The sequence below is a fragment of the Colossoma macropomum genome, unplaced genomic scaffold (assembly GCF_904425465.1).
Source record: "Colossoma macropomum unplaced genomic scaffold, Colossoma_macropomum, whole genome shotgun sequence".
NCBI classification, from domain to species: Eukaryota; Metazoa; Chordata; class Actinopteri; order Characiformes; family Serrasalmidae; genus Colossoma; species Colossoma macropomum.
Genome location: NW_023494802.1, coordinates 39,292,793 through 39,309,549, shown reverse-complemented (window position 1 = coordinate 39,309,549; position 16,757 = coordinate 39,292,793). Strand labels below are relative to the sequence as shown.

Below are 16,757 nucleotides of genomic sequence, written 5' to 3'. Positions count from 1 at the left end.
CTACCATGAACACCATGCCTGTTTAATGTTTTTCATCTCTTGAACAGAGATGTAAACCAGTTTTAATGATTCCTTCAAGCCTTTAGCTGTTACTCTAGGGTTATTTTTTACTTGATTGCCCATTCTGTGTTGTGCCTTGAAGTGATCTTGGCCCGGCGCCCGCTTCTAGGTAGAGTAGACCCCTTACTTAATCATCTCCATATATGAACAGTTTATCTAACTAGACTGATTACAATCTAAACCCTTTGAGATAAATTGTAACCCCTCTTCAGCTTTATGCAAATCACCAATTATTGATCAAAGGTCTTCAGGTATTTCTTTTTTGGCGTTGGCCACAACAGAAGATTCTTCTTGTAAATAACAAATTCCAATGTTTGTCAGTGTAGCTCTAACCGACACCTCCAATCTCATTTTATTGATTGGACACCAGTTGGACTCTTTTGCTGAGATCATTAGCAACATCGGTTTCAGCATCTTATTGTAAAGGAAAAGAAAGCATGGTATCATGCCATCTCTATACATTAGCACCTCCTCTTTTTAGGTTGATGCTTCTGTGATGCTAAAAAAAATTCACTCATGTATGTTCTTTCAACTGGCAGATCAACTAATTCATCATGGAGTTGTTAAGTGGCACTGAGGTCAAGACTTTGAGCAGACCAGTCAAAAACTTCAACACCAAGTTTAGCAAACGATTTCTTTATGGAATGCAATTCTCGAATTGGAAAAAAATTAAACACATCTATCTATCTATCTATTTATCTATCTATCTATCTATCTATCTATCTATGCATTGTTGTACCTGTCAATGCTGCTGAACAACTTTTTACCGTCTTCTGTCTCTTTTCTCTAGATACTGAGCCTTTACTAGACCTTACAGGTATTCAACCAGTGTCTGTGCCAGAGCGAGATTATCATCATGGCCTCTTTCTTTCTCTTTCTCTCTCTCTCTGTGTCTCTCACGTACACATAACACAAGACTTCAGCTCTTTTTCTCATCTAAAATTGAACTGTTTTTCTGACAGAATAACATTTTAAATTGCTGTTTATTGCAGCATCTGCATTAGTTTTGTGTTGTTTATTTTTTTTATTTGTGTTAGTAGTACATAACAAAAAAATGTAATGTCTTTAAATGGGGCATGGAATAGTTGCTGTATTTATTGGTCACGGAATGTACACGGAAATTAAGTACATACAGTTTTGCACTGGATTGCCATGTTAACAAATTATTAGTAATATTGTTATTTTCTGATTTTATGCTTAGTATTGTTATTGCAGATGATATTAGTAATAGTTTGGGTGAGTTAGCTGCAAACAAGTTAGCAAACGTGAGTTTGATCATACACATACACCAAAGATGAAATTGATGAATAACAAAGTCTGTGAAACTGGCGTGCGCTCATATTGCTGTCAGATTTGACTGTATGCAGCTTTGATGAATATATGCCATTGAGTTTATTTAATGTGATGATGGGGACACTCCTGCTGAAGTACCATTACACCACAAAGGCAAGGTTCTATTCTGTACAGTTTTTCATGTCTCTCAAACAAATTCAAATCTCCCACACAAAAATATTCATCTGTTTTACATTTCTGCTTCTTGCACTTCATTTTTTCTCTCCTTTTTTTGGTATGTTTGTTTACATGAGAGAGCATCATAGATAGAGAATAAATAGAATTGTGAATTGTGATATGTTTTTTTCCTATTGATTGCGTGAGTGTAAGATGATGGTGTTTGTATGGATATTATATGTAGTTGTGTACTGTACTGTAAATGAGAGGATGTTTTCTCTATCTCTCTACAGGATACATCACTGCAGTTTTAAAGAGAAAGGTTGTATAGCTCTGGTTAAAGCTCTGAAATCAAACCCCTCACACTTGAGAGAGCTGGATCTGGATGACAATGAACCAGGAGAGTCAGGAGTGAAGATGCTTTCTGCTCTGCTAGAGGATCCACATTGTAAACTGGAGAAACTACAGTAAGTTAATGACTTGCCATATGTCAGAATGTATGTATGTGTATGAGTGTGTGTGGAGTAGGGATTAGCAGTAATCTCTTTGGATTCACATCTAAATATCCCCAACTGCAAATACTCTGTATTGGTATGAAAATATATATGGAAGGTTTACCATTGGCTGATGGCATACTGCTAGCATAAAAGGTGATACACACCTGATTGCAACATAACCCTAAACTTTGGAGTCTATTTCTTTTTCCTCAATATCTTTCAATAACTCCAGTTTTGGAAAAACTTTTTTTCACCAGTTTGCCTTTGACGTTCATACTTACTGCAAATTGAAAATCCTTTGTCTAATCTTCTCAGAAATATCTCCTGAAAATGAAGAAATTGTACCTAATGGCTACTTTGATTGGGAATTATGTAAATAAGGTGGTCTCTGAGTTGTGCACATTACTGTTTGTATGGGCCGGTGATGTTTGATATAACGAAGTGTAATAGTGCCAGTGTCCCCTTTGAGAACACATGTAATTTGTTGATTTGAAGGCTGAAAATATGGAAGAGTTGAAGTGGCAGTGGTGTGCACAAATGTGAAAAGACAAATTTAAATAGATTTTAGATTACATTAAATTGCAGCTTTACAGTAGCCAGACATGTATTTGTACATAAACTCACATACATTGGGCAGAAATAAAAATAGACCTAAATTAGAGCAGAATATGAGAGACTAGAAATATTAGTATATCTATTAGGATATTTACATAAGGATATAAGACTGATTTGTTACATTTACATGAGGGCAGGTATTGCTTTAACCCAGATAGTGAGCATATATCGGTCCACTGGCTTGATAAGGTCAGCACTCAACTGACAGTTTGCCACTGTTGGTCAACCCTTGGACCACCCAGATTATTGTACTGATACAAGATTTAGCTAGTTTTTTATCTCCTCAAACAGATTTTAAATACACATAGCCTTTTATTTTAGAAAATAAACTTAAGACAAACATTACAAACAACAGAGAGAAAAAAAAATAATGACTAGGCCTGATATAAAATGATTTAATAGAAAATGTTGTTGCTGACACTGTGCTAGACTAAAATGATCTAATTTACAAAGTATAACTAAAGAAACAAATAAAAGAAAAATAAGTAAACTGGACTGTGAGTGGAAAATGAGTGATGATAATTGCAATTGTGTCTAATAGTCAAAGTCAAGTCAAAGTTTATTTATATAGTGCTTTTTACAACAGGTGTTGCAAAAAGCTTTACAGAAAAATCCAAGTCCAAGCCCCCATGAGCGTCGCCAATGGCGACAGTGGCAAGGAAAAACTCCCTAAGAGCAAGAGGAAGAAACCTTGAGAGGAACCAAGACTCAAAAGGGGAACCCATCCTCCTCTGGTTGACACCAGATAGCAAACATAATTAGTATAAAATATTAGAATACAAAAACGGGGAAAAACAGGTGGAGCAATGGTTAATTAGATAGCTTGAGTTTATGCAGCAGCAGCAGGATGGTCAGTTCATGCAGGTGAGGTTTGCACAGTTTTGTGCAGCATGAAACTCCATGGTGGTCAAAACAGTGCAAATCACTCAATGGATACGGAGCTCTGGTTACTCCAGCAGCTCTGGTGGCTCCCATGTGGCGACTTAGGCTCAGAGGCTCAAATAAAGGGAGGGAGGGAGCGAGAGAAATTGATTAACAGGACAGGTCAGTTTATGGAGAGATATTAGTAAGTAATCGTGCAACAACTGATATTAGCAAAATGCTTGTGCAAACAGATAAGTTTTAAGTCTAGTTTTAAAGGATAATAAAGGATAATACTCTGCTTAACTACCGGTGGGCTGGCCGGAATATGCAGAGGAAAACACCAGTGGACCGCCAGCTTTGCCATCAGCAGGCCAACAGTGGCACACTGTCCTCTGGCTATTAGGGAAATGGCATGAAGTACTTTAATACATAGTGAGTATAAACATAACTAGGAGTAGCAACAGTCTAAAGTGTGTAGTGCAAGTGTCATTACAGTAGCAGATTATGATAAATTGCACAGTGTGTATTAATAATAGTCTGAATATAGTGATGTGATTCAGCGCAGTTCAGGCGATCAGTACCATCTCTACAGTAAGGAGACTTGTTGTAAAGCCTTATAGGAGTGGGTAAGAAAGATCTTACACAGAGCTCTTTAACACAGTGCAGCTGTAACAGTTTGCCACTGAATGTGCTTCTGTTTTTTGAGTACGGTTTGCAGGGCATTTGAGGTATTGTCCAAAGTGGCTAACAGCTTTGTCCTGCCACAACCTCCAGAGAGTCCAGTTTGACTCCTACAACAAAGCCAGCCTTCCTAATAAGTTTGTTCAATTTGTTTAGAGCACTTTTGTTAATGCTATTTCCCCAGCACACAACAGCATAGCATATAGCACTTGCTACAACAGACTGGTAAAATGTCCATAGGAGCTTTGTGCACACACTGAAAGACCACTGCTTTCTCAGGAAGTAGAAACAGATTTGGCCTCTCTTGTATTCAGCATGGGTGTTACAGTTCCAATCCAGTTTGTTGTCCAAGTGCACACCCAGATATTTGTAGGTCCCCACCATCTCCACATCTACTCCATTGATGTTGACTGTTGACAAGGCAGGTTTCCTAAAGTCCTGCACCATCTCTTTAATCTTGCTGATGTTTAGCTGCAGCTGGTTCAGCTTACACCACTCAACAAAGTCCTTCACCAGCTTCCTGTATTCCTCCTCCTGTCCATTCCTGATACACCCCACAGTCATGCACGGTTCTAAAAGGGTGGCCAGAGTGGCCAAGGCCTTCCCTAAAATCTGATTGGCTACACCAGCTGCCACCCCAAAATTTCTGCTGGGTCATTGGCTTCCACCTTGCTGTGGGGCTGGTGTTGGCCTCTTTTACGGGGAGAGTTGTTTGCTGCCAGCGGAACAATTTTCCATCCCAATGCTCACACGCTCATCCTCCCATCCCCACCGTACATTCTTATTGTGAGCACATGTCTATGGACAACCAGCGAAACAACTCTGCACACTCCACCCCCTTTTTGCACTTTCTCTTAGCTAGTATTGATGAATAACGGAACTGACACCACCCTCTCTAACCCCCCCCCCACACAAACATACCAACCAACCCCCTCCCCCACCTCCGCTCGCATGTTGATTCCAGTTAGCAGACATGAGTTTGATCATACAGATATGCACAGATGAAATTGATGGAAAACAAAACTGTCAGTGAAATTTGCATGCGCTTATTTTGCAAACACATTTGACTGTATGCAGTTTTGTTGAATAAAAGTTTATTTAATATGATTTTGGGGAAATGCCTGCTGAAGTACCATTGCACCACAAAGTGGAGGTTATTTTCTATACATTTTTTGTTTGTAATAAAAGAGTCAGAAGTTAGATGTTTTCTCTATCTATAAGACAGTTATAGATTGCATGTGTTTGTAGATGATGGTGTTTATATAGATTGTATGTAGTTGTGTATAGAATCGTATGTGTGAGGAAGCTTTCTCCATATCTCTGCAGATTACGTCACTGCGGTATTACAGAGAAAGGCTGTAAAGCTCTGGTTAAAGCTTTGAAATCAAACCCCTCACACTTGAGAGAGCTGGATCTGGATTGGAATAAACCAAAAGAGTCAGGAGTGAAGATGCTTTCTGCTCTACTAGAGGATCCACACTGTAAACTGGAGACACTACAGTAAGTTACTGACCTCCAATCTCATCTCATTGACTGGACTCCAAGTTTGCTAACTCCTGACTCCAGTTAGCTTTTGTTAGACTGTTTTATCAGTAGCAATATCAGCCAAGGTTTCAGCACCTGTATTTTGAAGGAGAAGAAAACAAGGTATCACACCATCTTCTTCGTTGTGTAAGGATTCATTCCATTTATACTTTGGTTCTGACCTTGGGTGATATATTTTTTTCTAATTGATCACCTGTTTGATAGTGTCTGTATATGTAGTTGTGTACTGAACTGGAAATGTGAGGAAGTTTTCTTCATGTCTCTGTAGATTACGTCACTGCAGTATTAAAGAGAAAGGTTGTACAGCTCTGGTTAAAGCTCTGAAATCAAACCCCTCACATTTGAGAGAGCTGGATCTGGGTTGGAATAAACCAGGAGAGTCAGGAGTGAAGATGCTTTCTGCTCTACTACAGGATCCACACTGTAAACTGGAGACACTACAGTAAGTTACTGACCTGCTGTCATTTCACACACACGCTCACACACATATGTACACCGATCAGGCATAACATTATGACCACCTCCTTGTTTCTATGCTCATTGTCCATTTTATCAGCTCCACTTACTATATAGGTGCACTTTGTAGTTCTACAATTACAGACTGTAGTCCATCTATTTCTCTCCATACATTGTTAGCCCCCTTTTACCTTGTTCTTCAGTGGTCAGGACCCACATGGACCCTCACAGAGCAGGTACTATTAGGGTGGTGGATCATTCTCAGCACTTCAGTAACACTGACGTGGTGGTGGTGTGTTAGTGTGTGTTGTACTGGTATGAGTGGATCAGACACAGCATTGCTGCTGGAGTTTTTAAGCACTGTGTCCACTCACTGTCCACTTTATTAGACACTCCTACTTTGTCAGTCCACCTTGTAGATGTAAAGTCAGAGACAATAGCTCATCTGCTGCTGCACAGTTTGTGTTGTTCATCCTCTAGTCCTTCATCAGTGGTCACAGGACACTGTCCACAGGACGCTGTTGGCTGGATATTTTTGGTTGGTGGACTATTCTCAGTCCAGCAGTGACATTGAGATGTTTGAAAACTCTGATCCACTCAGACCAGCGCAACACACCACCACCATGTCAGTGTTACTACAGTGCTGAGAATGATCCACCACCCAAATAGTACCTGCTCTGTGAGGATCCATGGAGGTATTGACCACTGAAGAACAGGGTAAAAGGGGGCTAACAAAGTCTGCAGAGAAACACATGGACTACAGTCTGTAATTGTAGAACTACAAAGTGCACCTGTATAGTAAGTGGAACTGATAAAATGGACAATGAGCATAGAAACAAGGACATAATGTTATGCCTGATCGGTGTATGTCTGTGTGTGTTTACGTAAGTGAGGGAGAATGTATTTAAATGTATGACTGGAATGCTTTATATTGGTATGGAAGTGTGAAAAGTTTAGCATTGGCTGATGGCATGCAGCTAGCATAAAAGGTGACTCTTGAACAGAAATGTAAACCAGTTCATGATTGTAGGTCATCTGAGATCTCTTTTTTGGCATGGTTCATATCAGCAGATGCTTCTTGTGAATAACAAACTCAAAACATTGATCAATCTGCATTTGGGGTGTAAGGATTCTTTCCAATTATGGTTTGGCTCTGAACGTGGGCAGTTACAATGTTTCCTGCAGTTGAAAAAAGTTGCACTGGAGACAAATCGTTCTGGAACACAAAGATTTTATTTGGTAATTTCTTAATGGACTGCAATTTTCGAATGGGGCAATGTCATACAGAAACAGGAAAAGTCAGAAACACGTTGTTGATTATTTTTTAATTTTTACTTCTGTTTACCTGCCAAGCCTGCTGAACATCTTGCACATTATAATGTATTTGCTTACTTTTTTCTCTATACTGAACCTTTACTAGTCCACACAGATATTCATGCAGTGTCCATGCAAGAGAAAGATTATCATTGCCTTTCTCTTTCTACCTCTCTCTCTCACACACACACAGACAGACAGACAAACACACAAATACAAATGTTTTTAAGACTTCAGCTCTCTTTTTTCACCTAATGTTGTGTTTGTGGAAATAAATTTGTTTCGTGTCTGTCACAGGCTGTGTGGTTGTGATCTCTCCAAGGAAAACTGTGCAGCTCTTTCCTTAGCTATCAGCTCAACCACCTCAAGTCTGAGAGAGCTGGACCTCAGTTTCAATAATCTGCAGGATTCAGGAGTGACGCTGCTCTCTGCTGGACTGGAGAATCCACACTGTAAACTGGAGAAACTGAGGTATTAATTAATTGTACATTTCTGTCTCTTTAACTAACTAGTATTTTTGGTTTATGTGTGCATGTGTGTATGTGTGTCTCTTTGAAGGACAGAAAGTAAAGGACAGAGTAAAAAGTATGTCTTTTCTTTTGGAATAGCAAACCTACAGACTTAAGTCCTGCTGTTCCAAAATAAAAGTTAGGTATAATAAGAAAGTACAGTTACTCAAGTATTTTTCACCCTAGTTTATTTGAGGATTTTTAATAATGAGTTTTTCCTCCATTTGGCTAGTGCAGTAGCATTAAGAATTTTTTTGTTTAGTATGTATAATATGAACCATAATAGTTGTAGGTGGACGATACTGTGCATGTTACAGTATTGTACATTTTTAAACTTCTCAAATGTTTAACTGCTATCAGCTCTGTGAGTCTGGGCCCCCCCCAGGGGGTTGTTGTTTTTGTAATGATACAGAGATTAGATTATTTACTTGATTATTAATTGTTTTCTTAATGTTCATAAAATTCATAGGTTATAGGGAAAGCATAGGAGTGTTGACTGAAAAGTGACTTAAAAGTTTTTGTCAGTAGGAGAAGCAGCAGATGTGTAAATGCTATGCCAGGTACAACTGTTCAGATAACCTCCACAGTAGGGCTGCACGGAAAATTTCTTTTTTATTGTTATTGCGGTATGAGTTTGTGTGATAAACATATCGTTAAGAGCTGCAATGACAGAACAGATCAAATGATCTTATACAGGCAGTGCTGGAGAAAAGTCATTACATTGCTGGCACAAACTGTTAGAAGCCTAAACAAAGTGCTTATCTGCACTGTGAAGTACAAACTGTAGAAAATACTCTCACTGGGGAAAAATATTGCCGGAATACGAAGATTTTACATAGTCATCTTGAACATATGGAAATATATGCTTGTCTTTCCACCATATAGAGCCCATTGCAATAGTTTCAGAAGTTCTGTAAATCGGCACTTTCTCTTTTACTGTTTCAGACAAAAGCTTGGTTGATTCTTCTGTGGAGCTGAAAGAGTTTTCAAAAAGTTACTCATGGATGTCCTTTTAACTGTTAGATCACCACTGGCAGATCAATTCATTCTAAAGGTGTTGGATGAGGTCAAGGCTTTGAGCAGGCCAGTCAAGTTCTTCCACACAAAGTTCAGTAAACCATTGCAATTTTTGAATGTGCGCTGTTATGCTGAAACAGGAAGATTTCGAAACACATTTTTATTTATTTATTTATTTTATTTTTTTTTACTTCTGTTTGCCTGTCAAGCCTGCTCAACAATTTACACGTTTTACTTTCAGAATCATTTTTATTGGGAAAATGGTGGTTGCTGGAAACTTGAAGGTCTCCACGGTTGACAGGGTTGGCTGAAAACCTGTTTTTCAGCTTTTTAGTGTAGCTTCTTTTAGCCATTCTGATCTCATTTGTCAGTGAGTTTCTGATCTGTTTGTACAGGGCCCTATCTCTACTTCTGTCAGCATTTACCTTGGCCTGACAAAGCTGTCTTAGTTTGGGTGTGAACCATGGCTTGTTATTGTTGTATGTGCAGAAGGTCTTGGTTGGCACACACTGGTGTAACTGGTGTAAGATGTCACATTCAAAACAATCTCACAGTTCTTGCTTTGCCTCTCTGGTCCATTTATTCACTGTTTTTACTACAGGCCTTGCCAATTTTTAGTTTCTGCCTGTAGTTTGGACAAAGATCAGTATGCCCCAAGCTCCCCGGGGACCAGTGCAATATGCATCTTCAAGAATAGTGTAGCAGTGGTCCAGTGTGTTATTATCCCTGGTGGGACAAATAATATGCTGTCTATATTTTGGTAGTTCATGGTTTAATTTTGCTCTGTTAAAGTCCTCAAATATGATAAAAAGTGAGTCTATATATTTTTGTTCCAGGCTGGTTATTTGGTTGGCTAGGGCTTGCAGTGTGTCATTCATGCTGGCTTGGTGTGGGATATAAACATGGACCAGAATAAAGGAGGAAAACTCCCACGATGAATAAATTGACAATAATTATGAACAATGAGTTTAGTTTGGCATGCTTCCCCTGTCTGGATCTCCTCTGTGTCCCCCTGAAAACTGCTGTTCCTCCAAAAAACTTCCTAGGGTTTGTGAAAACTGGTGAACGACTATCTAGAGTGAACTGCTTTATTTTAAGCAGTTCATCCTTGTGTAACTAATCAGGTTTGAGTAATCAAACACACAGAAAATTAAAAAAACAAAGAACGTACTAGAGAGCACTGTGCTGATGCTGCCACTCGTGGTGCCATCTTTGCTTAATCTTGCTTAACCATGTTGAATCCCTTTTCTTTAGATATTGAACCTTTAGTAGACCGTAAAAGTATTCAACCAGTATCTACCAGCATCACTCTCTCTCTGTCTGTCTATGTCTCTCTCTCTCTCTCTGTCTCTCCCTCTCTCTCTCTCTCTCTCTCTCTCTCTCACACACACACACACACACACACACACACACACACAAATGTTTGTAAGATTTCAGGTCTTTCCTTACTTAATGTTGAACTGTTTTTTTTTAGGTTGGTTTCCTAAAATAAATAAAAGCATATTTTTAAATGCTGTATTTTTGCATCTTCTGCACTAGTTTTCTGTTTTTTTAGGTGTGTCAGTAATATATAACAAAAAAGTGCAATTTGTCTTTAAATGGAACATGGATTAGTTGCTGCATTTGATTGGCAATTTGCATGTAAAACAAGTACATCCAGTTTTGTGCTGGATTATTTTTATTGTCTGATTTTATTCTTATTATTGGTATTGCAGATGATATTGATAATTTTGGAGAGTTAACGACAAACTAGTTAGCAAATGTGGGTTTGATCGTACAGATACACTGAAGATGAAATTGATGGAAAATTAAACTGTCAGTGAAATTTGCATGCGCTCATATTGCGATCAGATTTGACCATACACAGTTCTGATGAATAAATGCCAATGAGTTTATTTAATATGATGTTGGGGACACACCTGTTGAAGTACCACAAAGGAGAGGTTATTTTCTGTATAGTTATTATTCTGTTCTTAAGAATAAAAGAAAATAATAAAAGAGCCAGAAGTTACATTTCTACATAAACACATTGTCAACTACTTTGTGTCTTTCACACAAATGCAAACCTCTGACAGGAAAATGTCCATCCATTTTATGTTTCTGCCTCTTGCACTTACAGGAGATAGAGAATGAATAGAATTGTGTAGTGTTGTAATATGTTGTTTTTTTTTTCTCTTTGATTGCATGTGTGTGAGATGATGGTCTTTGTATAAATTATATATGTAGTTGTGTGTTGAACTGTAATTGTGAGGAAGTTTTCTCCATCTCTACAGATTATGTAACTGCAGTATTACAGAGACAGGGTGTGTATCTCTGGTTAGAGCTCTGAAATCAAACCCCTCACACTTGAGAGAGCTGGATCTGGATTGGAATCAACCAGGAGAGTCAGGGTTGCAGATGCTTTCTGCTCTACTGCAGGATCCTCACTATAAACTGGAGAAACTAGAGTAAGTTACTGACCTGCTGTGATTTTGCATACAAACACACACACACAGAGATGCACACATACATATTTCTGTGTGTGTTTAAGTGAGAAACAAAGAATGTGTGTAAGGGTGAATTTATACTTGTATTTCAGTTCTCTTGGTCTGGACCAAAGCTGAAAATGATAGTGTTGCATTTTTGTTGTGGTTTGCTTACTGTTTACACTGACATGTTTAACATCCACCCAAAAGATGTAAAAAAAGTCTGCAAACTAGTAAAATCATTAATTTGCACATTCCTTAGTTACACCTTTTCACCATCTCCTAGCCCAGTAAAACTGACTGATATACTGCCTGCACCATTCTGACTGCAGGTTTGTTATGAGGAGTTCTTCATTTGCTTGCTAGAGGATGAGCTTTTAGAGATTCCAGTTTCATTGTCTTTATTTAAGATGTCGTGTGTGATTCCTAAATTAAGACAGGATTCCATAATATGAACTTGTGAAAATTCCTATTTGAACATATCAGATCTTTTGCTGATTAGTACTGAATCAAGCTCATAGTCCATACAGACATTCACCCAGTGAAAGTTAATCTAGATGATCTCGAGCTCAGTCTTTGTTCACCAGCTGGAAACGGAGCAAGAGAGTTTTGTTTCTGTAGCGTTTGTATAGTGTTGCTGGTTTTTATGAATATTTGAATTTATAATCTGAGCATAAGAAGAGAGGGAGGGAGAGAGAGAGAGAGAGATGTTTGTTGGCTTTCGGAATCAGATCCCATTGTTCTGTCTTATGTGTGTGTGATGGTGTTGAGTCTGTTTGTGACTGTGACATTTTGTTTTATGTAATGTTTTACAGCATCTGAAAACCACCAATACTTGTACATCTGTTAACCTCCTCATATTTGAGATTGACCCCACATTTGTAGAGGAACACAAGGTGCTTCTCCTCTCCCAAAGCACATGGACTCCGGGTAACAACATCAACCCTCTCAAACCAGTGGAAATGTTGACAGAATTTACTAAACTTACTCTAGAAATCAGCACTGTAGCTGTGAGAGTGGCAGCGTCCCAACCACGTTGTTTTTTTTTAATGCAAAATTCACATGGTTGCACTGGTTTAAAAATACAATGGGTATGGAAAATATTTTACATGGCTGTAGTTTTCCTTCTCATGTTCAGTTATTCTGTATTCAGTTTGGATTTGTTATGTACTTTATGTAATGTTTTAAAATTATTTCATGCATTGTTTATTCTTTCACCACATTTTAATAATAAAAGTCTGTGGACATTACATGGTAACATCCTGAAGTTATCATTTAAACCCAAACAATATTAACCTAGGGATGGTGTAGTCTTCACGGTGAAAGCCTGAAGACATTGAAAAAGCCGGCTATGTCAGGCTAAGGACGATTTAGTGTACAAGGTAACAGCCTGAAGTCATCATTGTAAAACTCAGCTATAGACAATATAGTTTACTAGTAACAGGCTAAGGTGATCACAGGAAATCTGGGCTATGTCAGGCTATGGACAGTTGAGTATACATGGTAACAGCATGAGGTCATCATAGTAAGAACCTAAAGTTAAGTTTCAGAAATACGATTTTCATGTTAAAATTGGTAGGCTAGACTAAAACCTTCCAAACTAACACCGATTCAGTCTTACCACAAAATGTTTTAAGGAAAAAGAAAAGAAAAAAACAGCATACAAAAGTCCACCTTGCTATTCAGTCAAATTTTTTGTAATCTATAGCCATGGTAACAACAGCTTCCTCTTTCTGCATCCCAAAATATACCCATGTACTGAAACCCTCTCCCTTCCCCTCCCTTCCTAATTCCTAACTCTAATGAAGCTTAAGTGGAACAGGACCAGTTTGGTAAAGATCTCTGCTTCCATGCCCTGGAGAGCACAGCACCTTTCCAGGTTCTCTAATAGAACCGCCCCACTTGTCAGAGGAGGACTGATACCCTCTATGTGAGACCCTCTATGTGAGCTGCGCTCAGTGTTCTTTCCTCTATTGTCTCAGTGAGAGTGGCCCTATCCAAATTCTCTGGGGCACTGGGTCAAAGGCAAATTACCTTATTCAGATTAATATAGGGCCAGACTAAAGGTCACTTCAGAGCCAATAAGAGAAAAAGTTAAAGATTTATGTGTATGCATAAAGTGACAGACAAGATAAACCTTTCCAGTTAAGTCTTTCAAACTTAAAGCTATATTTTCTTTGGGGAACTGGTGACCTCTCTGGTGGAAACAGCTGGACAAAAAGTTTTGTCCCATCTAGTTAGTGATGTGCTCAAGGCACTTACAAAGTGCATTAAGGCGACCATAGTAGTCTGGGGAGAGGGCCAAGCAGATCTGAGTATTATCTGCATAGTAAGATGGTAAGATATTCCATAGGCTTCTAGTATTTAGCCAAGAGGAAGCATGTATAAATAAATAATGAAGAATGGCCCAAGAATTGAATCCTGGAGGACAACACAAGTCTCTGGCACTCTGTCAAAAACATTTTCTACTTCAATTAAGTAATCCCTTACTTGCAGGTATGAACTGGACCATTTTAGGACAGTTTCTGAGAGCCCAACCCAGTTCTCTTTTTTGCCTTTACTGATATAATTATTTAGCCAGTTCATTATATGCAATATCTTTACCTTCATTTTCATTCATTTATTTATTTATTTATTTATTTTTTGGTTTTGTTCTACAGTATTATTGAAATGGTCACTTATGAAATGCAATTCTTTTGGGCTTAGACCTGATTGTTTGTTTCTCTTGTAAGATCTGGCAACACTGCCTTTCCTATAAAGCATGCCCACCACAGACTCAGCTTCTGCCCAGAGAAGACAACAAAACTAGGTTAAAATAAGACAGCTGAGAATTTTTTTAAAAGTTAAACATACAAAGTTGAAAGATATATAAACGTTTTAATTATTGAAGCCAAAAATATAGGTTACTGCCATAGCAAGCAGACCCAAATTAAGTTGACATGAAAGTTAAATTAAACAGCTGATGTGCGAAGACGAGGAAAAACAACACAGAAATCTTAAATACCTAAACGTAATCATCCTAGACTAAAGCCTATTGCCACTGCGGGCATGAAACATGTTTATGGTTTATTTATATCCTACCTGTAATGATTTGATGCACTAAACTAACGTCTGTACAGGCGTCTGAACGTAACCGTCACATCATTTAAAGTGGAACGGGAAATAAAACTACCTTCAGCTTCATCTAGTCTCTGTCCACTGTACGAGTCTTAAGTACAGTCCAGGGGTGTATCATTTGAGGCAGGGGTTGCCTACATTCCTACAGATATATATTTTAGGTGTAATATTTACAGTTTGAGCATTCTTCCGCTGTTTCTTCATTGTCTCGTAGTAACCGACCTACCAGCCCACCAATAATTCTCACGACTCTCCCAATAACCCACTCCAGGATTGAGAAAGGCCATGGATGCAGGTTTTTTCAGAGCTGATTCGATGCCGTCACTTCCTGCGTTCCAGTGTCTGTTTGTTTTTCTTCCTTTTCCCATGTGCTCACTGGCCTGTAAGCTGTGAAAGTTGCCAATCATGGGTTCACTCTGCTCCCACCCCGCTTTCACATTTAGTAGGGAGCTTATTTGTGCTTCATTGGGTGCATATTTACAATTGCCTGACAGGTAACAGTAAATAACAGATTTATTCTTCTTAACAAAAAAAGAACTGTATTCTTCGGGGATTGGATACCAAATGGTATTTGGTATGTGGTACATATGATGGATAGTGAGAGAAACCTCCTTAGTTACATGGAGCTCCTAAAAAACATAAACATTGACTGTACTCATGAAAAGTATCTTACACTGATTAGGACTATTCCTCTGGGGGTTATTCAGTTCATGAGAGGTGTATTAGTCTACTCTTCTGTAGGAACAAGGTTGTTCAGTGTGTCTAATTTGGGTTGCAGGTTTACAGAAAAAAGATGTAATAACAGCGTTTTAAGACATTTGTTATTCACAGAATTATTTCCATCCCCACTCAGGAGAGACTGTACAAAAGTGGAAACTGTTAAAATTTGAACAAAATATCTGTCTTTTTCTATTTTACCCAAAGCGAAGGAAGTACATTTTAAAACTATAAATGAATTCCTAAGACACATATTTAATACAGATTGTTATGCTTGCATTTTCTGTGAAGAAGACACAGAATCATTGGAACATCAGTTTTTCTCATGCAAGCTCTCTAAAAGGTTTTGGAGTGATCTTTATGCTTGGCTAAAAACAAAGTCCTTATTACCTGACTTGAAATATAAAGTCATAAAATATGGTAATTATATTAATAATTCTAAGACAGAATTTTTTGTTAAAAATATTATAATTTTGGCTAAATACTAGTTGGTATTTAACCAGTTAGTTAGCATTCCAAAATGATTAGGCTTTGTTTTACAAATCTTTACATTTCATGCATAGTAAAAATGCCCTTAAACCAGGGGTGTCAAACTCAACCACTAAAAGGGTCCCATTAAAAATCTCAGCAAATTTGTGGGCCAGCTGTGCTTTTATTTCATTTTTACTGAAGATTTTGCCATGACCCGAAGGGCCATTATTTATTAAAAATATGACAAAACTGCAACAGCAAAATAGGCATTGAATACTTATTCAAGAATAATTCATAATAAAATCGAATTGTTTTAGGTAGTGTTTTTAAAATGGCTTATTTGCTTGAACTAGACACCAGGCATCCTTTCATTATGGTATACGCTGACCTATACATCATCTCAGGGTGAAGTGGGCTAATAAGAATTGAAAATTAAAATAATTTTGCAGGCTGAATAGGACTGTGCCACAGGCCCAACTTGGCCCGCGGGCCTTGTGTTCGACACATGAGCCTTAAACTGTGCTCATTATTAAGTTTGTATTGTGAATATTAATGCCTTGTGTCTTTTTTATTTTTTTCTCGGTTACCCCAGGATAGTTTTTGTAAGTTCTTATTCTGTTAATATGAATTGAACGAATTGTTGCTGCTCTATTTATCAAAGTTGCTGCATGAAATGTGTGTGTAAAGCCTTTTTTATACTGAAAAAAAATAGTAAAAAAAAATACAAATTACGCATTAACGGAAAAAAGGACCATTTATAAGATACTCAGGATAAAGCCTGCCCATGATTTTTATGACAAGACAGCAGCGCTGACATATTAGAGCAATAATATGCGAGAGCCTGTGTGATTTTACCATGGTAAAGGCAGATGGTGGGCACGCAACGCAGTTTTAAGCTGCTTTCACACTGAACACTGAATAAAAATTCACAGCTGCTCTTTCAAACACATTATTTCATTGAAGATGTGGATTTTCACCGA

The 16,757-nt window shown here is 38.1% G+C and overlaps 2 protein-coding genes across 7 annotated transcripts in view; both read left to right on the top strand.

Moving 5' to 3' along the window:
• LOC118822201 (ribonuclease inhibitor-like) overlaps window positions 1-12,730 on the top strand; it is a 34,349-nt gene extending 21,619 nt beyond the window's left edge. Inside the window, exons 8-13 of one of the 3 annotated variants that reach the window (XM_036591139.1) lie at window positions 1,803-1,976; window positions 5,493-5,666; window positions 5,980-6,153; window positions 7,779-7,952; window positions 11,281-11,454; window positions 12,288-12,730. In XM_036591139.1, coding sequence (XP_036447032.1) covers window positions 1,803-1,976; window positions 5,493-5,666; window positions 5,980-6,153; window positions 7,779-7,952; window positions 11,281-11,454; window positions 12,288-12,294 — 877 coding nt within the window. In that variant the 3' untranslated portion in view covers window positions 12,295-12,730. The remainder of the gene's footprint in view (window positions 1-1,802; window positions 1,977-5,492; window positions 5,667-5,979; window positions 6,154-7,778; window positions 7,953-11,280; window positions 11,455-12,287) is intronic. The other 2 variants (XM_036591140.1, XM_036591141.1) reach the window with 2 other exon arrangements.
• Window positions 1-16,757, top strand: part of LOC118822182 (NACHT, LRR and PYD domains-containing protein 3-like) — a 221,074-nt gene that overhangs the window by 159,632 nt on the left and 44,685 nt on the right. The window lies entirely within an intron of this gene.